The sequence below is a fragment of the Nelumbo nucifera genome, chromosome 1 (assembly GCF_055504915.1).
Source record: "Nelumbo nucifera cultivar China Antique chromosome 1, China Antique-T2T, whole genome shotgun sequence".
NCBI lineage: Eukaryota > Viridiplantae > Streptophyta > Magnoliopsida > Proteales > Nelumbonaceae > Nelumbo > Nelumbo nucifera.
The window spans coordinates 71,924,089-71,945,331 of NC_142649.1; the positions used below are offsets into that span (position 1 = coordinate 71,924,089).

General features: G+C 43.4%; 1 protein-coding gene across 1 annotated transcript; it reads left to right on the plus strand.

Moving 5' to 3' along the window:
- The first annotated feature begins 13,298 nt into the window (after positions 1-13,298).
- Positions 13,299-20,883, plus strand: LOC104604832 (protein FATTY ACID EXPORT 5-like). Its single transcript, XM_010269375.2, has 3 exons — positions 13,299-13,685; positions 16,358-16,445; positions 20,583-20,883. The coding sequence occupies exons 1-3, from the start codon at positions 13,487-13,489 to the stop codon at positions 20,653-20,655; spliced, it is 360 nt and encodes a 119-aa protein (XP_010267677.1). The 5' UTR covers positions 13,299-13,486; the 3' UTR covers positions 20,656-20,883.
- Positions 20,884-21,243: the final 360 nt, after the last annotated feature.

The window sequence follows — 21,243 nt, forward strand, 5'->3', positions numbered from 1 at the left end:
AGTTTAGTTCGCAACAATTGAGCTCGGGTATTCAATCACCTCGGCACAAGGGCCGCCTCGGCTTAAGGCTCACCTCGGTGCAGGGCCACCTCGGCGCAAGTCTCACCTCGGCATCGAGGCACTTCGGTATTCAAGCCAGTTTGAAACCAACAACTCGAATCGCCACATAACTGACTCCCGCATAACCAACTCCAGAAGTCTCTCCAACGGATCCCGAATCTCTCGAGATCACGATGAGCTAACAGATCCTGTTTTTTCCGGGATTACGATGAGGACTTATCTTAACTCCGTCGGAATCGAAAGTGGAACGGGATAAGCCTTACTTGTATACTGCTCCTTTGGAAGCGGAGCGAACTCTATCTCCACACCCCGTATATCCTGGAACTCTTTCGTGTGCCCCACGACTACCCCGGTATATAAAGGCACCAACCCCAATGGCGCAAGGTACGCGTGATTTTTCTACTCTCTAGCTCTCTAAGCTTTCTAAGCTCTCAATTCAACTCGCATCAGATTACTGACTTAAGCATCGGAGCGACCTCGCCGGGTTAGCCACCCTGGGTTCTTTGATCCTATCTTGCAGATTCACTTAGCTCACCGTCCGACTGGAAGCCAGATCATCCTCCAGTAGGGAGTAATCAGATCGCGCAACATCAATTGGCGCCGTCTGTGGGAAGACGATAAAAAAACCTTCTTCACAATCAACAACTTTCCATTGAAATCAATGGCATCTTCCAGTTACGTCGGACAGAGTAGTGAGATGAATGTCTCTGGAGGGCAACCTCAGCTTCCTTCAGTCTGCATTGGCCAGTTCACCATACCGCTTACTACGGCTGGGGCCCCAACACTGACCATGCCACAAAACACCACACAGGTGAACACCCCACTCCCTCCAGTGGTAGGCACAACCTTCGTTTAGCTGTCTATGGTTCCCCCCGGAGTTGGACAATCTCAGTTCAATGACCTGGTGAACTGCGTGCGGGCCATACAGGTCCAAATACAGCATGTCCAACAATTCCAGCAGTACCAGCAGTACATGTTCTACCAGCACTACCAACAACAATTCCCTCCACTGTCACAGAGCCAACAACCGGTTCCACCCAGGCACCCAGGGACCCAGCTGAACCAGAACCGACCTTGCGTGAACTAGGACATCACTCGATCTCCCCACTGAGGCGAGGAGACTTCCCAGGTCCCAGTTCCTCTCAGGAGTCAAGTCTCACTTTGCGGGAGGAAAGACGGTCAAATCACTCCACCCGCTTCACAAGGCAACCTCGAAAACAGGTCCGGGGACACTCAGCCCAATAGGGCCATTCTTCCTTGGCGTTTGCATCAAGAAGGTGGATCACTTGCAAGTAACCGGTTCGGGGTTCTGGGTGGAACTCAAGGCAAGACCCCTCCGTCCACAATAGTTAGCCTCAGAATCCCACAAGAAACCAAGAGCTACCTCGCGACAGAACAGTACCAGAGCATACCGAGGTTAGCAGCACCAATGCAGAGCCGATCAAGAAGCAGCAACGGAGGAATCACAAGGCATGCCGAACTTCAGTTCAGAACAGCCAGCTCGTGAGACCGAACCAACAAGAACAGGTGAAAGGTAAAGAGGAGGCGAGCTCGGTAGGTACAAAGACTGCTCCTCTACTCTTCGGGTCGTCCCCTCTGTCTTCTGGGCTCTTGGCGACCCTGATGCCCAAGGACTTCAAGATGCCTCCCCTGGATAAGTATGACAGATCTTTTGATCCTAATGATCACGTAGATTCCTTCCAGTCCCAGATGCACCTAGTTGGGGCTGATGAATCTTGCATGTGCGTAGCTTTCTCCACCACCTTCAAGGGAGTAGCTCGGACTTGGTACCAGAACCTCTTACCAGGATCAATCAAGAGCTGGGCGCAGTTCGTGGAGTTATTTACCTCGCACTTCATCACCAGCAAGGAGTGCCCAAGGTTGCAAGAGAGTCTGCTTAACGTAGTCCAAAGAGAAGGGGAGTCCATCAGAAGCTACATCAAGCAGTTCAACGACACATGCCTGCAAATCCCTGACCTAGACCCAGCGGTGAGACTCATGGCATCCAAAAAGGGCATAACTCATAGAGAGTTCAAATGGCATGTGGTGGCCAATAAACCGAAAGACATCACAGAATTCCTCAAGCTAGCCGACCAGTTCATCGAAACCGAGGAAGAGATGAACCCGAAGACTGACAATCCAGTAGAGAAAAGAAAAAGAGATGGTGACAACACAAGTAATGATGATCACAAAAGAAGAAAGAGCAAGTCCCCGAGCAGGGGAAGAAACAAGTCTGGAAGCCGATCTCCTTCGTGATCTCGCAAGTCAGGTCAGCGCTCCAGGACCCCACATGTTGAGAGGACGAACTACACACCCCTCAACGCTAAGCAAGGAGAAATCTTGATGGTTATCAAAGACTCCTCTTTCGTCAAGTGGCCTCCTAGGTTAAGGGGAGATCTAGCCACCAGAAACAAGAACGTCTACTATCGCTTCCACAGAGACCACGGGCACAGTACGGAGAACTGTAGGAACCTCCGTGACGAGATCGAGGAGCTCATCGGTCGCGGGTATCTGAAAAATTTCATATAGAGAGAATAAAGAAGCCAGACAAATCGACAAACAGACAGAGAGGAGAACCAAAGAATGAGTCCCCCCAAATCCAACAACAGACAGAACAAGCAGCCGCCACGGCAGTTGCCCGAAGAGAGACCGATCCGCGGGGTAATCAATATGATTACTGACGGGTCCATCATCGCGGGATGTAATTCAGTAGCAGGACAAACTTCAATCCTCGAACTAGAAAGCGAGGAGCAGAACCCGCCGAAGCGACCCCGACTTAAAGACCCGATTTACTTCACGGAGGATGATGCACACAGGATCCAGTATCCTCACGATGACACCCTGGTGATAAAGTTGTGGCTAAACGACTTTGAAGTCAAGCACATCCTGGTGGACTCGGGTAGCTCGGTGGACATATTATTCAAGGACACATTTGACAAGTTGCAGCTCCAGGAAAGCGACCTAAAGCCGACAGATACTCCCCTGGTAGGCTTCAGTGGCGAGGAGGTTAGACCTCTAGGACGAGTTTCAGTACCCGTAGAGGTTGGCACGTGGCCGAATATTGTGAGGTTCAAGCACACATTTCTTGTAGTCGCAACTCCCTCTCCCTACAATGCCATAGTAGGTCGGCCCATTACGCACACCCTACGTGCGGTAGTATCCACCTACTACCTGGCAATGAAGTTTCCAACGGACTACGGAGTAGGAGTTGTGCGAGGTGACCAACTTGAATCTCGCAAATGCTACGTAGCCGCTCTCAAGGGGAAAGCCAAGCTAGTGACTGACATCAAGATCGGACGACCAACAGAGTATGCCGACGAGCGAGCTACACCAATAGAAGAGATAGTCCACATCCCGGTCTCAACCGATGACCCAACTAAGACTCTCCAGATCGACGCTTCGATCGAGGAACCACTTTGCTCTCAGCTGGTAAGATTTTTACTTCAAAATTTAGATATATTTGCTTGGTCCGCGGCAGAAATGCCCAGAATAGGCTCTAAGATTTTAACTCACAAGCTAAATATCGATCCCTTAGTCAGGTCAGATAGAAAAAGCACAACCTCGCCCCGGAACGCTGGAGGATAGTCAATGAAGAGGTCGGGAAGCTCTTAGTGGCAGACGTCATCAGGGAAGTCCATTACCCGAGCTGGGTAGCTAACCCTGTTAGACAGTTTTGTATGCCCTTAGCTTCAATCATTTTGATGTACTTTTGTTATTTAGTGGAAATAAATAAAGTGCATGTTTGATTCATGTTGTTTGGTTTAATTCTGTGTAAAACCCTAAAACTGGACATTTGTAGAGACTCATGTTAGTTTTAAATGTTCACAGCCGTTGGATAAGTCTGGGGAGATTTATCCTGCCAAGGCTGATACTGGTGTGCCACCAAGTGTTGGGATGGCCTGTCTCAGCCATCAGGGTAAGACCCGAGGCACATACAGCATGGGATTACTTGAATCCTTGAACCGGACCAGATTTCCAGTCTTGCCCTGGACCTTGGAGATAGATGGGCAAAACTGGAAAGTTACACCTGACCCCTAGACTCGATTATGACACTTCACTAGGTGCTGGATCAGCCTGCCTTTGATATGCCAATCAGTGAGATCCTTAGTGGGGATCAAAACCTGGGTATGTTGGGGCAGTTTGAGAATTCATCTGAGTGGGTGGTCATAGTGCAGAATCAGCCACTTTGTCGGACAAAGGGTAATGATCGGGAATGCACTCTCTCTGATGGAAACCAAACTGCCGGCAGTTGATTTCAATCGTTGGAATTTTGTTTTTGCAAAATTAATATATTTACATATATATGTACGGTTTCAAAATGTTTGCAAATGGTTTTAATTCCCGGGATCCATGTGAGAGGAGAGTGCAGCACTGTTCCTTGCAGCCGAGGGAGAGGTCCTCTCTTGTCGGGCAGTGCTTGATCATTAAGAGCTGAGAGGTTAAGTGTAAGACCATTTAGGATAATACTTGATGGGCTAATCTTGCACCTGCCCACAGTCCCTGGGTTTTTATAAGATGGCTTGGCCCAGGGACCACTTAATGTAAGTGTTGGGCCCATAGGGTTCATACGATGGACTCAAGGGGTTCATTGAGAATTTCAGTGAATTCGGCTGGGCCTTGTATTAAAGGCTGGGCCAAACCCATGTGGCTGGTGTGTAGATCAATGCTTGGGTCCCACGCCATACAAAGAAGCCCAACTGGGCAGCAGATTGGAAACTAATTAAACACTGAATACTTAATGGGCCAAAAGCCCATTTCGAGGTGGGCTGATATGATCACCCATCCATGGGGCGAATTTGAGATTGAAGTTAGCAAAAAGGATTGGGCTCTTAGCCTTATCCACTCTTAGAGACCAAATTCAAATCAGATTTGAATCTGGTAACCTCCTGATAAGAACAGGAGTAAGCTAACTCTATCTGGGAAAGGGATTAAGATTATCCCCTATCCAAATACTGATTTGGATTGGGATAACTCCTAATTAGGAGATTTCTTAATCAAGAAGAAAGGAGGAGATTTTCGAATGTACCAAGAGGGAGAGAAATCAGATTTCGATCCAAGGGGTTTTGGTAAGCAAGAAGGGTCCCTGCGATTTGAGCTTAGATCTCATACTCTCCAGAAAAGAAAACAGTTCAGCCTTTTCGTTTTTGGAAATCTCCTCCTGCCGCCGCCATCTGCATTATTGCAAGATTTGATCTTTGCAGAAAAGAAAGTCAAGAAACCAGTTCTTGACATCAGTTTTGCAAGAAAGACTGAAAGAATTCAGTGTTTAGTACATCCAGGGGATTCTTGTGAAGGATCCAGTGTGTAGGACGCACCCTGCTGGTTCTGTTCCATCCACAGCTGTGTCATCTTCAGCAGGGACAGATCTTGGAGCATTCTTTGGGCGTGAACACCAACTTTGGGAGATACTGCTTCTCCGGATCAGGTATAATCCTCCCATTTATCTTTTGGTACAGATCTGGTTTGATTAGGGTTCAAGTAGATCCTTGAATATTGTATTCTAAATTCAGGGAATATGATTCCCAGTTGGGAGAAGGTAGGAAATTTTTGAAATTCGCCCCACCCATTCCGCAACCTTTATGGCGTCCATCAGATGGATCCTACCATTCTTTCAAACCCGGTTCTAGTAAAAAAGGCCAACGGTAAATGGCGTATGTGCGTCGATTATACCGACCTGAATAGAGCCTGCCCAAAAGACTACTTCCCGCTACCCAAGATCGATCACCTAGTGGACGCGACCTCAGGGCATGAGTTGCTGAACTTTCTGGATGCATACTCTGGTTACAACCAGATCAGAATGGACCCCACTGATGAAGAAAAGATGGCCGTTATAACTGATCTCGAGTTGTATTGCTACAAGGTTATGCCCTTCGGATTAAAAAATGCCAGGGCAACCTTTCAAAGACTTGTAAACAAAATTTTTGAGCCGTTAATCGACAATAAACTTGAGTGTTATGTAGATGACATGGTCATGAAGACCCAATTTTCAAAATTTTTGTTAAACGATTTGCAAAGTGTTTTCGAAATTTTATGAAAGTATAATATGAAATTGAATCCCAACAAGTGTGTCTTCAGGGTCACCTCAAGTAAATTTTTGGGCTACATAGTCAACCGACGTGGCATCGAAGCCAACCCGGAAAAAATAAAGGTCATCTTAGATATGAGACATCCCACAAATTAAATGAGGTTTAGAGGCTGAATGGCTGGATAGCCGCTTTGAGCCGTTTTATGTCCAAATCGGCAGATCGCTGCCTACCTTTTTTTTAAAGCTATAAAAAAGAGTAAAAACTTCGAGTGGACTGCAGAGTGTCAGCTCGCGTTTGACAAGCTAAAAAGATACTTAGCTAGTCCCCCGGTTCTAACCCGACCCGCGGAAGGGGATATTTTAAAGTTGTACCTCTCCACGAGTGACGAGGTGGTCAGCTCGATACTGATCAAAGAGGTAGATCGGGTCCAACGACCCATCTACTATGTTAGCAAAGTTTTGCAGGATGCTGAAATGAGGTACCCGGAGATCGAGAAACTGGCGTACGCGCTAGTCATAGCAGCTCACAAGCTTCATCCGTACTTCCAAGTCCACACCATCGTCGTCCTCACCAACAAGCCTCTGAGACAGATCCTGCTCAAGCCCGAGGTGTCTGGCAAATTGACGAAGTGGGCTATCGAACTCAGCGAGTACGACATCTGGTATAAACCTCAGACGACAATTAAAGCCCAAGCCTTGGCCGATTTTGTGGCAGAATGTATGTCAGTACCGCAACTCCCGAGCTGGCCAAGCTTGAGCACACGGTGGAAGCTTCAACCAGTGCAGCACCGATCTTGGTTAGAGCTGGTCCGGCCTAGGACGAGGAGCCCTGGATCCTCCATGTTGATGGCTCGTCCAACCAACAAGGAAGCGATGCGGGAATAATTCTGTACGGTCCAAGCGGGGTGAAGCTGGAATACGCACTCTGGTTCGGGTTTCCAGCATCGAAACGAAGCAGAGTACGAAGCATTGGTTGCCGGGCTCACTCTAGCAAAGGAAGTGAAAGCTAAGCACCTCGTCATATGCAGCGACTCTCAGCTCGTGGCCAACCAAGTCAACGACGAGTATGAAGCTCGCGACCCCACCATGGCTGCTTATTTGGCTAAAGTCAGGGAGGTCATGCACGGCTGCATCTCTTACTTCACCAGACAGATCCCGAGATCCGAGAACGTTGAGGCCGATGCCTTGTCCTGATTATCCAGCACAAGCAGCAACACCATGCGGACCGTGTACATAGAGGACTTGCCTCGACCTAGCATTCTCGGGGGGGGGGGCAGGAGAGGTCGCTTTTGTAGCACAAGCAGAGCTGAGCTGGATTGATCCACTCGTAAGTTATCTGCATCACGGGACCCTCCCTGCAGAACGCAATGCAGCCCGAAGGGTAGAGCACCAGTCGGCTAAGTACGTCATTATAGACAGACAACTGTACAGGAGATCCTTCACGCTCCCCTACTTGCGTTGCTTGCGACCCTCAGAGGCCGAGTTCGTTCTCCATGACACCCATGAAGGCTTGTGTGGCAGACACTTGGGGGGTAGGGCTCTTGCCCAGAAGGCATTACGACAGGACTACTACTGGCCCATGATGAAGGCAGACACACTGGTGCTCGCCAAGAAGTGCGATAAGTGTCAAAGGCACGCTAACATCCACCACCAACTTGTTGTCAACTTGAAATATCTCATCAGCCCGTGACCCTTCGCATAGTGGGAATCGACATACTTGGCCCATTTCCACCAACGACAGGACAGAGGAAGTTTCTGGTCGTGGTAGTAGACTATTTCACGAAGTGGGTGGAAGCCGAACCTCTAACAACAATCACAACCCGCAACGTACAAACCTTCTTTTGGAAGAACATAGTGTGTCGCTTTGGGCTACCTCGGGTACTCATCTCCGACAATGGGAAGCAGTTCGAGGATATAAAATTTCAGAATTGGTGTGCTGAAATGGGAATTCGGCAGAATTTCACCTCGGTGGCACACCCCTAGGAAAACGAGCAAGCGAAAGTCACCAACAGAGCTATACTTCGTGGACTGAAAGCCCACCTAGCTCGAGCCAAAGGATTGTGGGTAGATGAACTGCCCAGTGTGCTCTGGGCCTACTGGACTACCATTAAGACTGCCACAGGTGAGACTCCCCTTCAACCTCATTTACGGCATAGAAGCGATGATCCCTGCAGAAATTGAGGTGCCTACACTACGCTTGGAGGCCTACAACAAGGAGACAAATGATGACGAGCTCCGTACTAACCTAGACCTGGTGGAAGAAGTACGAGACCTGGCATACATCCAGACTGCAGCTTACCAACAGAGAGTAGCTTGGTACTATAACGCCTGGGTTAAGAAGCGACACTTCCACGTCGACGACCTGGTCCTTTGGAAGGTTATGGTACCTGAGCCCAGTGTCGGTAAGCTCAGACCAAATTGGGAAGGTCCGTACTGAGTAAGACGGGTATATGGGGAAGGTATGTACGAGCTCGAGATTTTGAAAGGGAAGCAAGTACCTCGAGCGTGGAACATCGACAACCTAAGAAGATACTGCTTGTGATCACCAAGCTGGAGAGAGGACTGCGAGTCACTCCTAGGGGTCCAAGGGCCATGATGGCGAGTTGATATAAGACCTTGGCACTACGATAAGTCCCAGTCGCCTCTTCGGCATGGGCGGATAAGTCCCAGTCGCCTCTTCAGCATGGGCAAATAAGTACCAGTCGCCTCTTCGGCATAAAGTCCTAGTCGCCTCTTCAGCATAGGCAAATCGGTTTTCATGCCCAAGGCATAGATATCTCGGGTACAAACCCTACGACGTCTAGCTCACCTCTACAGATAACAACAGGTTGATCCCATTTGAGGTCAGGCCCAACAGCTCGGCACTAAGGGATAAATAACACCTAAGCGAGTAGCCTGTGTGTAGACAGGTCGGGTATATACCCTACAATGTCCGCCCACCTCGGCGTACAATAATGCGAAGTTAACCCTACTCGGAGTCCATCTTGTTATCTTGATAGTTCGGGGTAACCAACACTTGGAAAAAATCTACTTCGGTTATCCCTACTCGTAGTCCAGCTCGTTAGCTTGATAGTTTGGGGCAACCAACATTGACAATTTTTGCTCCTATGTGGTTTAGTTTGCCAGTTCGGGAGTTGTTTACACTTAGAAAATTTTGCACAAAGAGTTAAAATGCTTATATTTCATTGGTGTAAAGTTTGAGTACAAAAAAAAAGAAACTTCCACTATAAACCGAGCTCGAGGCTCGGGGTATACAGTATAGAGGATCAAGAGGCTTCTAGTCATCTCGGGGCTCCTCGTCCTTGTCCAAGGCTTCGGCAAGAGGGTCCGTCTTCATGCAGCTCTCACCAGCACCGGTCTCCTCGATGTCATCGAGCATGTCACTGTCGCTTTCTGCTTTGGAGTCCGGATCTTCAGCAGCTTCGGCGGCCATTTCCTTTGTGATCCTCGAGGTAGTAATGGTACTAAGATCGAGCTGAGGGAACTCATGCCGGGTCAACCACCTACTAAGCTTGAAGCCTTTGCGGTAGCTCGCTGTCCCCACCTCGATCATCTCCTTCCGGTACTTCGTCGAAGTCTTGTATTCCTTGATGGCCTTGACCTTGGCCTCCTCCACTACTTGAAGGATTATCTCAGTCTGCTCCTTTACGTGAGCCTCGAGGTTCTCCACCTCCCTCTTCAGCTCTGCCTTCTGCTCCGCGAGCTCCTTCTTCTTGGACATCAGCAGCGTGATCAACTCTTTCTTAGCCCGCACATCCTTTTTCAGTTGGTTGTTTTCGCTACGGGCTAAGTTAAGCTCGGTGTAAGCCTCACAGGAAGACTCCTCGACTACAAGGGCCCGCTTCAAATTCACCTCGGACTGATAAGTCAAGGCGTGGATAGCGGAGTTCACCTGCCAAGAGAAGAGAACGAGTGTCAGTACATGAGAAGCTAAGTACAAGATCAAAGAAGTCAGAAACTTACCACCATGCAGTGGGTTGCCGCTCGGGCTCTGAGCTGAGCGACCGGAAGTTCGACCCAGCCAGCAACCTCCTCGGCGTACACTGCGCTTTTGCTCTTGAGAAGGCTGTATTTCGGAGTTAGAATGCTCTGAGCTGCGTCATCGTTGCCTGAAGAAGCGGCAACTGTAGGGGTGGGGAGAGCTTCTTGGATTCCTCCTCGACCAAGCCAATCATGGGAGGTTGCTCGGCGGACGATGGCTGCTCGGGCTTTGTAATGGCAGCTGGCGGAGACTCAACGCGAGCTCTTTTCGAAGCTTGCTTCTTCTTCCCCTTCTTCATACTCCCGAAGAGTTCAGTCATGGGGATGTCCATGATAGCTGCAACCAAAGCACAGTTAGAAACAATACCAAGATAAAGCAAAGGAAATACAACAAATGGCGACCTACTAGGACTCAGACCGGCCTGCACGAGCTTCTCCTCGGTCACATAGTCCACGAACTTCAAGCCAAGCTCCGCCCAAGATCGGAGCGCCTCCCTTGTCTTCAGGTCCAACCTGACACCGGGGTCTTGGATGGCCGCCCTCCAATGGGTCGGGAAAGGCCACCCCTCAGTGTTGCGGACCACAAAGTAACGCCTTTTCCAGGTCGGGACCTTGTTCGGGAGCTCGTGCAAGAGTTTGTAGCCCAGACGTGGTGACAGGTAGTAAGTTCGCCTGTGTTCGGGTAGAACATAGGATGGGTTCTTTTTAATAGAGAGGATGGAGAAGAAGATGTCGAGGTCGAGAGGAAGGTTGTAGTCGTGAAAAAGGGAGATTGTTCCTACTACATTACGGATGGAGTTCGGGTGCAACTGGTCTATGGTTATGTTGAACAACTTGATGACTTCGACTATCAAGGGGTGAAGTGGAAGACGAAGATCAGCTACGAGCTGTTCCTCAAAGCTTACCTAGGGGGATATTGAAGACGAAGACCAACTGGTCTATGGTTATGTTCGTCGTGACCGTGCTCCCAAGGGAAGTTACCTAGGGGGATACTGTAGACTAAGTTGTTTGGAAGCTTATATCGGGCTACTAGGGGCAGGAGCCTGTCCGTCGTCATTGTCGACGGGCCAAAGTTATCTGGCACCCGACCTCGATGCGAGGTGGAAGCCAGGTCACCAGAGGCCTCTCGCTCCCCCGGGATGAGTCCACCTCGGGAGGACCGCGGACCGCATCCTGACCCGAAGTAACTTCCTCGGCAGGACGAAGACCGCATCTGGGCCAAAGTTATCTGCCTCGGCTTAAAGCTCACCTCGGTGCAGGGCCACCTCGGCGCAAGTCTCACCTCGGCATCGAGGCACCTCAGTATTCAAGCTAGTTTGGAACTAAAAAACCGAAGTACCAGTTCGAAACCAACAACTTGAATCGCCACGTAACTGACTCCCGCGTAACCAACTCCATAAGTCTCTCCAACGGATCTCGAATCTCTCGAGATCACGATGAGCTAATAGATCTCGACTTTTCCGAGATTACGATGATGACTTATCCTAACTCTGCCGGAATCGGAAGTGGAACGAGATAAGCCTTACCTGTATACTTCTCCTTCGGAAGCGGAGCAAACTCTATCTCCACACCCCGGATATCCCGGAGCTCTTTCGTGTGCCCCACAACTACTCCAGTATATAATGGCACCAACCCCAATGGCGCAAGATACACGTGACTTTTCTACTCTCTAGCTCTCTAAGCTTTCTAAGCTCTCAATTCAGCTCGCATCAGATTACTGACTTAAGCATCGGAGCGACCTCGCCGGATTAGCCACCCTAGGTTCTCTGATCTTGTCTTGTAGATTCACTTAGCTCGCTGTCCGATTAGATGCCAGATCATCCTTCAGTAGGGAGTAGTCAGATCGCGTAACATTAGAAGGGTTCTCAAATGATTCAAACTCATCACGCTCTAAATTCCACGCTTCCATCTGATTTATTCTTTGCAACTTTTTTCATAGCGAATTCATTTGGAATCGGTCTAAAATTTACATTGAACCGTGATTCAGTGACTCTTATATGATGTAAATATTATATTGATAAAATTGATATGAAATTTTACATTTGATAAGACTTTACATCCATGACATAAAAGTCCATTCTATCAAATGAACATAAAACTGAAATGAAGTGGAGTTTTACGTTAATTATGATTAGACACTCTTCCAAACATTGACAAAACCGAATCGGCATAAATAGTTGATCATAGTGATTTTGAGAGGTTTGGAGATGGATGAGAGAGTAAGTGTAAACACATTTAGCAATAATGATATTGTTGATCTCAAGAGTAGGGATGCTCACAGTTCGGTTAATCGAATCGTAGGGTATTTTTTAGAATTGAACCGATATTATTGATTTTTGGAAAATTGATAATCAGAACCGAACCGAAGTTAATTGGTTAATCAGTCGACCAATTTGGTTAACCGTTGATTCGGTTCATCGGTTTTTTGGTTTTTTATTTTTACAATATATTATAAAAAATAATAAAAATTATAAATATATATAAAATATTATATTTTAAATAATACATAATATATAATATATTATAAATATATATATATAATATTTATTAATTTATAATATATAAAATATATGTAATATATGTAATATATGTAAATATATATAAAATATATATATATATATATACCGATCGATTTGATTAACTGCCAGTTTTCTATATTGATTAATAGAAACCGTTTTTTAAAAACACCGAATCAAAATCGAACCGATCGATTCGGTTTCGGTTGGTTCGATTTTTCGATTTTTTTCTCACCCCTACAGAGTAGCGATTCTGGTAGAAGGGTATTCCTCACTCGAGTCATGACTTTGTTGAAGAATCGGCATCCAGTTACGGAAGGAGGGGTCCAAAAGCGAGAGCAGAGGCAGAAACGAGCGGAAGGGTCTCTCCGGTTATTAGGTTTGAGATTGAGACATATCGAATTTTTTAACTTCGGACTTCAGAGGTTTAACCGCCAACAGGAAACGACAGTAGAGAGTAGACGGTAAATGGGATTCCAGGCGGCAAACCGGCCAGTATTGACGACCGTAACGCCATTATACAAAACCCTAACCCGGAGAGGACAAACCAAACCGACCAGTCTTCAGAAATCAGAACTCAGAAGTCTCCTAAACCGTAAGAAAAGCCGGTAATAAGAGGTGGTTAGACCAGAGTCAGCAGACAAGGGACATGCCCGTCATTGCAAGCAATCGGAAGTGGCAATTTATCTGACATTAACAATTATCTCAGAACAGAAAAGAGAGAGAAGGTTCTGAGGGAGCTCTAGAGTTTGACCAACTGAATTCCACGTTCCCACCACAAGTCAGTAGCCCACCACCCACCCTGTCTTTGGTTCGCGATCTGGCGTTGAAGTTCGTTATAGGCTCTTTCTTCTTGAGGGTTGATCTCGGAAAAGCCTTGTTGTTTCTTCCCGGAGACATCAACATGCACGATTTTTGCTTTACGATCCCATATGGGTTGATTTTGATGGCCGGAGGTGTCGTTGCTTACGCTCGGAAGGGAAGTGTAGCTTCTTTAGGTGGCGGACTAGGTGCAGGAGTGCTGCTCCTTCTTGCTGGGTTTTTGAGTCTGAAAGCTTTCGAGAAGCGAAAGAATTCTTATTTCGCCTTGATCCTTGAGACGGGTATGGTTCTCCATTGTTCATAGTTTGTTTGGTCATTCACCTAGCTTCTTTCCTTATTTTTTGAGGTTACGTTTTTACATCCTAGTACAAGTTTGCTGGGTTTAGATTCTTTTTTTTTTTTTTGGGCACGAAGATTCCAATTGCAAATGAATTTACAAAAGTTGTACTGGGTTTATGTAGATAGAGATTCTAATCGGATTTATTCTCCTTTAGTCGAGTTCTTTTTTCTTGAAAAGCATGGTCCTAAGAGTACGATGTTCTCAACTGTGAACTGGAAAATACTCCATACTTTTGGAATCTAACTGAAAAATACTGCACATTTTTCTTTTGTATCCATTTGATTGATTTTCATTTATACAATTTAAGATGCTGTTGCTAATTTGGGTGGTTTAATCCCTGGAAGTTGTATCTTTTTTTTTTTTTTTTTTTTGTGTGTGTCCACACTGCTGATTAACATGGTGGTGACTATTCGATTACAGATCTGATTTGACAGGTTGTAACAGGAACATTTTCCTTCCAATCTGTCCTTGCTTGAACTTTTAAGGAATTTCTGATATATGATTCAAGGAAATTAAGTGTTTGGATTTGGTTACTGGCAGCTTGGTACTTGATAATCTTGAATCGGTGTTGTTCTATGTTGAGGGTCCTGGTCTTCCCTTTCAACAATAGAAGGGGATTAAATTAAATTGACTATAAAAAATAGAAAAAAAAAGAAGTGAATTAAGTTCTTTTCTGGCGTGTTAATTTCCAATAAAAATGACGTTTTTGTCTGTTCCAGCACTCTCTGAGCATACACCTGTGCTGACTTTACTAGATCAATCTCAATACTTTTTGACAATGCAAATTCCCTGAGCATTTTGATTCTTTTTAACCGTTTGTTAAGATATTAAAATGGGTTCATAGTTATCAAGGCATCTAAGCGCTTCTGGGCAACACTGGGGCGCCTAGTCGCCTAGTCACCTAGGTGGGCACCTAGGCGATAAAAATTTTATGATATAAAAATCTGACTTTTGGCTAGTTTCCTAGTTTTATATACCATTCAGCATATACGTTAATTGAAAAAATAGCGATTCTCTTTATTAAGAACATTAAATTTCGTCTAAAAATGTGGCAAATCGTCACATCTAAAAGATAAAAATCTTTTACATATATTAATTTCATTATTTTCAAAAATAATACTACTATAATAAGTATTTAATAGAGAGAATTCATATTAATTTGCAGCTAAAGATGGTTATCAACTTTATATGATAAATATTCAAGATGGAAAGTAAAATAGAAAAAAAAAACAAGGATGGAGTTTCTGTTTTATTTAATTAGAGAGAGAGAGAGAATAGAAAAAATAACTTTATTATTCTATTATTTCTTTCCTCTTTATTTTCTTTCTTTTTCTCTTCTCAAAACCCTTTGATCTTTTAAATTTCAATAGTAAAACATTAAAACAAAGTATAATTGATATATATAGCATATAATAAAATGTATTAACACATACATTAATAAGATACCACAATATAAATGATATTATAAAAGGTGCCCGCCTTGTCTTTTTTGTCGCCTAGGCGGGCGCCTAGTCACCTAGAAGGGCACCTAGTTGCTAAAAGTCGAGGCATTTGGGTGAGGCGCCCAGAATGGGTTACAAAGTAGGTGTTTGGCATCGGTGCTGGGAATATCACACCATTTTCTCATAAAATTGGTGCTGGGTATGTGGAGTTGTAAGCACCTATTTTTTGTTTGGAACAGGTGCTGCGGCATTTTCTAAGAAAACAACACTGGTTTTGTTTGGTACCAGTGCTAGCAGCAACGTTTTCGACATTGATCTATATTATCCAACGTCCAAGATGATGCCACATTGATGCCACATCATTGCACCACTGGCAGCAACGCGTTTTCTCAGAAAACATTGAATTTGGCGTTGCTCCAGATCACACTTTCCCGATTACCAAGGCGTGGTCTGGAGCAACGTTTTTTATGGAAAAATGGTACCAAACAAGAGGGCGTTGTTTGAAGCACTGCTTTCTCTGATGTGGCGCCTACGTGGTTTTCATCAATGCCAAACATCACCAAAGTTGTTTACAGTTATTTTGGAGCATCAATCTCTGGTGCCTTTTGTTGGTTAAACTTGTGTTGTTGAATGATTAGCCAGTTTAGCACAACAGAGATACATCTGACAGAAAATAGCTTCAGGCTTTTAATACTTCATTCCTATCCATTTTATGGAGATAAGAAGGTCTGATCATCCCCTCTGGGTTTTTCAGGCTGGATGTGGACTGCTAAATTGAAAGGGACATCATGCTGTGGGCATGTGTAGAAATAAATAATCACAAATGAGCGTCAGCCACAGAAAGTGAACTATGGCTCCCATATTCAGTGCTATAATGATCTAAGAGAACACTATTTTTCTATTTTTAGTTATATTTCTATGTAACTTATGGGAATTCATTTAGCTGCAATTGAGATACTACAGAAGGTATCATTTGAAGCCATTTGACACCCAGCATTTGCAATTTAATTCCCTCTTGACACTACATATGGTGTATTAGTTGCAGCTAAAAGCTGCCTTTTGGGCATATGTTGACATGACCTCTATTTTATCATTGCCAACATGTTCTTTTTGCATCTCATTCTGTTTTACACTCACTGGCTCTTAACTTGATGCATTATCTATGAAACAGCTTGTGCATTTGCGCTAACATTCGTTATGGGACAGCGGTATGTGCAAACCTCCAAAATAATGCCGGCTGGAATTGTAGCAGCAATTAGGTAATTTTACCTTTACCTGTTCAGAAACTTCATCTTTTGGATGTTTTTTTTTTCTTCTTTTTTACATCCCTAATGAAACTATTTTTTTTATCTAGTTTAAGTTTAAGTTTAACTTGCTACATTATTTATGATGTGTTTCATTTAACTCAAAGTTTACACTCATTATGGGGGCATTCTACACGTGAATTGTTTTTCTTGTTGCCAGTTCCAAAAATAACTCAAAACCATCTGATTTGAAAACAGATTGTTTCTTAAAACAAAAACACAAAAAACATGTTCTTGGTTGTGCGTGTTTTTTGTTTTCAAAACTGAAATAAAAAACATGTTCTTGAATCCAGTTTTAAAAACATGTTTTCATCCGATTATTTAACATCATATTCCATAATTCATATAATTTCCAACAACAAATGAAAACAAAAACATTCATGTTGTAGAATGCCCCCTATATGTTTTGTTTCATTGAACTCAAAGCTGATTCCCTACGTGTTATTTATTTATTCTATGTACATCAATTATTCCTTTATCTAATTGATGGTTCTTTGCCATGTAATCATCCCAATATTTACATTTTTTCTGCATTAGGCATATTTTGTATGGGTGTCAGCATGTAGAAGCAAATGTCTCTGTGTTCATGAGTGAGTGTTATGGGCCCGAGAATAGGATCTCGTCACGGGTCGGTCCACGGGGAAAACCTCATATTTTCCCTTGTTCCTCCCTGCTCTTGATGAACCTATCTTGGCGCCTTAATGGTGATTTGTCCAAGAGATCACCTAACTCTCCTTGCTCTCTTTCTTGACTGAAATTTTCTATACCTTTATTGAATAATATCAGCTCCTTAAATAGGAGATTACAAGAGGTAGAATCTTACTTTTAGGAGGACTCCTTGCTAATCTACTACTCTATCCTATTAACTGATAAGATAAGACTGAACTGATAAGATAAGATAAGACTCCCTACTAATCCATACTACTGAATTGATAAGATAAGAACACTGACTGCTACTGAAAGCAGATAAGGTAAGAATACTGAATAGATAAGATAGGATGAGAACACTAAATTGCTGCTGCTGAGAACACTAAATTACTGCTGCTGTTGCACTAAATTACTGCTAATGCTGCCGGTGCCCACATCAGTGAGCTTCACTTCACTGCTTCAGTGTCCATTCTAGCATGTTTTCCATGCAAATGGAGGCATGCATGCATGCATTTGACGTGCAGATGTGTGGTTCCTTGTACATTCAGTTTTATGTGTGTTGGACAGCAGTTACCTCAACTTTTTGTTCATATTTTTTGTTCTTTTAAATCCTTCAAAGTTTAAATTTCATATAATTGTACTTGACTATTTTCTTTAGCAAAGATCTATATAAACAGAGGTTCATTTTATGTATGAAATGTTCTCATTTTACCAATTATAGCTAGGTCACCTAAGAAAATCAGCCTTTCGCTGCATCTATGGAACCAATAAGAACCAGCTTGCAACTAGTTTACTTAAAAAACCAATTTGCGGTTGGCCTCTTAAAAAACGAGTTTGCACCATTTACTTTTTCCTTCTGGCTGTCATTCATTTTCTAAGATCATCTCAACTGATGCAATATATTGGATGGTTGCAAGAATCCAACTGCATTGGTGTTTGACTAATGGATCTGGATTCCATGCATGTGCATTGTGCACTACATTACAATGTATGCCATAGACTGCCCTTCTGGTAAAAAACATGCAATTAGATTTCAACAAGACAATTTGATCAGTTCCAACATTTGGCCTATCAGACTCCCCCTACTGCCCAAAAAAAAAATCCATCACACATCTGTAGTTTTTTTAATGGGGATATTTTCAAGGTTGACATTGCTTAAACAAAGCTGCTGATAATGCTATATAATTGTTTTTGAGTACTTAGCATTTTCCCTAGTTTCCAACCTAAAGCTTATGTTGGTGTTCCAAAGATACTTCTATTTAGATCAAGTGCTGCACTTGAAGAGTATACAAATTCTAAAAATTAACTTATTAATATATTATTGGATATGCGTGTTAGGATCATGAGATTGGTATATGAATTTTGGCAGGAAGACATTATGTGTGAATATCATCTTACACAGGCATTATAGTTCAATGTGAAGATCTATGTGTGGAGAAAGAGTTGTGGTCATGCTTTATCAGGCTGCATGTCAACTTTTTTGCAGCTCATATTCTGTTGAAAACTTTTCAAAGTTTTCAATCTTCTGATGGTGTGGAATAAAAGGAAACTTGGCTTTCTTACATAATCATATTGTAGTGAAGTGGAATGAATATTGGTACATATCTGACTACATACTGATGATGAAAATCCAGTTTCTCAAGAAACATAGAAAAAGAATAAAAATGGACATCCATATTTTTGTGCCTATCCAACAAAGCAAAATCTTTATTTCGCATAACATGGTAAGCTAAGAAAATTGAATTCGGATTAGTTTAAACACAAGCACATGCATGTGCACAGACAAATAAACTAGACTAGTAAATTAAGGCTTTTTTTTTTATAACGACAAGAAAAAATTTATTAAAAGAAACAAGGTATTACAAGAAATTGGGTGATAAGGTATCACCCTACAAAGAAACCCCAAAAATTCACCCACATTGCACCCTCAAACATAAGATCAAATTGATCACCCCCTCTAACAACTCTACAAGCTTCAGATAACCTCACAGAACCAAGAAACCTTAACATGCCTAACAATAACACCAGAACTTGCCTACAATAATACTATCACCTACCAACACTGATTAATCTCCTACTTCAATATTTCATCTCCAACACCATCCTTGTCATCAACTTCTCCAATTCCAGAAAAGTTCTTCTTGCAAACTCCTCACCACCTTAAAAGAAAAGCCCTAATGTTTTGCTTATTTGGACTCAATTATCAATTTTTTTCCACTTACAACATTTTCTCTATTGGCCTCTCTTGATCATGATTTTCAATGCCATCCTCCACTAACTGCCTTGATTATTCTGCATTCCACCTCGTTCTCCACCCCAAATCTGCTATATCATCACTCTTTCTCCAGATGAGCAACAGAAAACCTCTCCTTATCTGCCTTTCCCAAAGAATGCTTCCGTTTTTTTACTTTTTGAGTCTTAGATTTAATTTCCATTCCGTTTTTCTTGTGCGCCTTTTTAAATTTGTTGCAAGGACCAACCCTAACCAAGCCTTTGTTTAACGTGAGATCACCTTGGTAACATGAACAATATGACAATTGCTTGTGCCCTTAGATTTCTTCCAAGTAGCTAAACCTTCCCCAAACTCAATTTTAATATTCTGTTCCCTCCTCCAGCCCATATCTATGCCTAAGTCACCTACTGGAAGTTCATCAAAAAACTTCCCGTTGCAACCTACTAAAGAGCCCATCTTAAGTATTAACATCTATTATTTCCCTGGAATCTTCAAAATCCTTCCCTTGAGGGCCACAATTGACTTCCACCTCTAAGACACCCTTCCCCTTTACAGATTCAAATTTTGAAGAGGAATCAACTTTCTCTCTCTTAGCCGATCCCATATAGTTGGGATAAAGCATGGATGATGATGATGATGAATCAACTTTACCTCTCTCAATACTACCTTCTCACTACTGTCAATACCTGAGCTTTGTGAGTTTTCTCCAGTTCGCATAAATGGAACCACCTCCAGAACCTTATATACTCCCTCATGTACATTGCCATCCTCTTCTTCACAACCTATCTTCTCTTTGGTTTCTTGAACAAATCTCATAATGACTCACTCCCAAGTCCCAAGCCTCTTGGTCTGATTTTTTCCATCTTTTCTCCATCAAATTCTTTAAACCCCATGTTGTTTCGATGATTATTCTAATGTACACAGGAGTGTTCCTCATAGAGCCTGGTTTTCGTAAGAGTAAATAATTTTACCTCATTTTCTGAGCTAGAATCACCACCTGCATTCTTCTGATACAATTGTTCTCTAATAAATGAAAAGGGATATACTGATCCACTATAAACAATTTTATCTTCAGGTTGACTGCTTTGAAATTGTTGTTTATTTATTGGTTGGTCCTCTTGCAGAATTGTATTATCCTTCCCATTTCATGAGGTAGTTGAATTATTCATGAACTTTTCTGCACACTTATTGCTTGTTCTTTTCTTCTGTAGTGCTCTCATGACTGGGTTCTATCTATACAAGATAGCAACTGGTGGCAACCACATCCCATCCAAGGCCGAGTGAGGTTGAACAATTTCTTGTAATTTGAATTCCGGTGTTGTATTGGGTCACCTGTATCATGTCTGCTCTGGGTAATCATTTGAGTCAATGTGGTTCTGAGTTCTGACTTCAGCCTCGTGTGTTACTAAAGATGTACTTTGGGAATATAAATATGGACTTCTTCAGTAGCAACAATGAACCGGAAATGCTGACATAATTGTTCAATGGAGCAAAACTGTGGTTTTTTCTTAATTGTTTTGTTAAAATCTTGGCGGAATGAATAGATCAAACCTAAGAAGAGTTGGTGATGTGATAGGCGTAGATTTTTAAAAAGGAACAATAATCAGAACTTTGAAAGATGGCGAAACGGTCCAATGCCTGAAGCTACTCGGGGATTTCTAATCCTCCTTGAGCCTAAGATATTTGCTCAGTCTTAAGAATGTTGGCCTCTGGTTGGATAGACGATTTCAAGAATCATGCAACTTGGCAGCATCTTTAATGGAAAGTTGGAAACCTATGCCAATTACAATCTGAACCACATTCTTGCGCTTTAGTTGAAATGAAGTGTGGTCCAAGGTTCAAAATATGATACACCTACTATGCTGGTAGAGG

What these genes read in the sequence shown, in the direction of transcription:
- LOC104604832 (XM_010269375.2), top strand. Translation starts at nt 13,487, where the DNA reads ATGCACGATTTTTGCTTTACGATCCCATATGGGTTGATTTTGATGGCC. An exon ending in CGCCTTGATCCTTGAGACGG is followed by an intron (nt 13,686 to 16,357) that starts GTATGGTTCTCC and finishes TCTATGAAACAG; the next exon opens with CTTGTGCATTTGCGCTAACA. An exon ending in GGAATTGTAGCAGCAATTAG is followed by an intron (nt 16,446 to 20,582) that starts GTAATTTTACCT and finishes TTTCTTCTGTAG; the next exon opens with TGCTCTCATGACTGGGTTCT.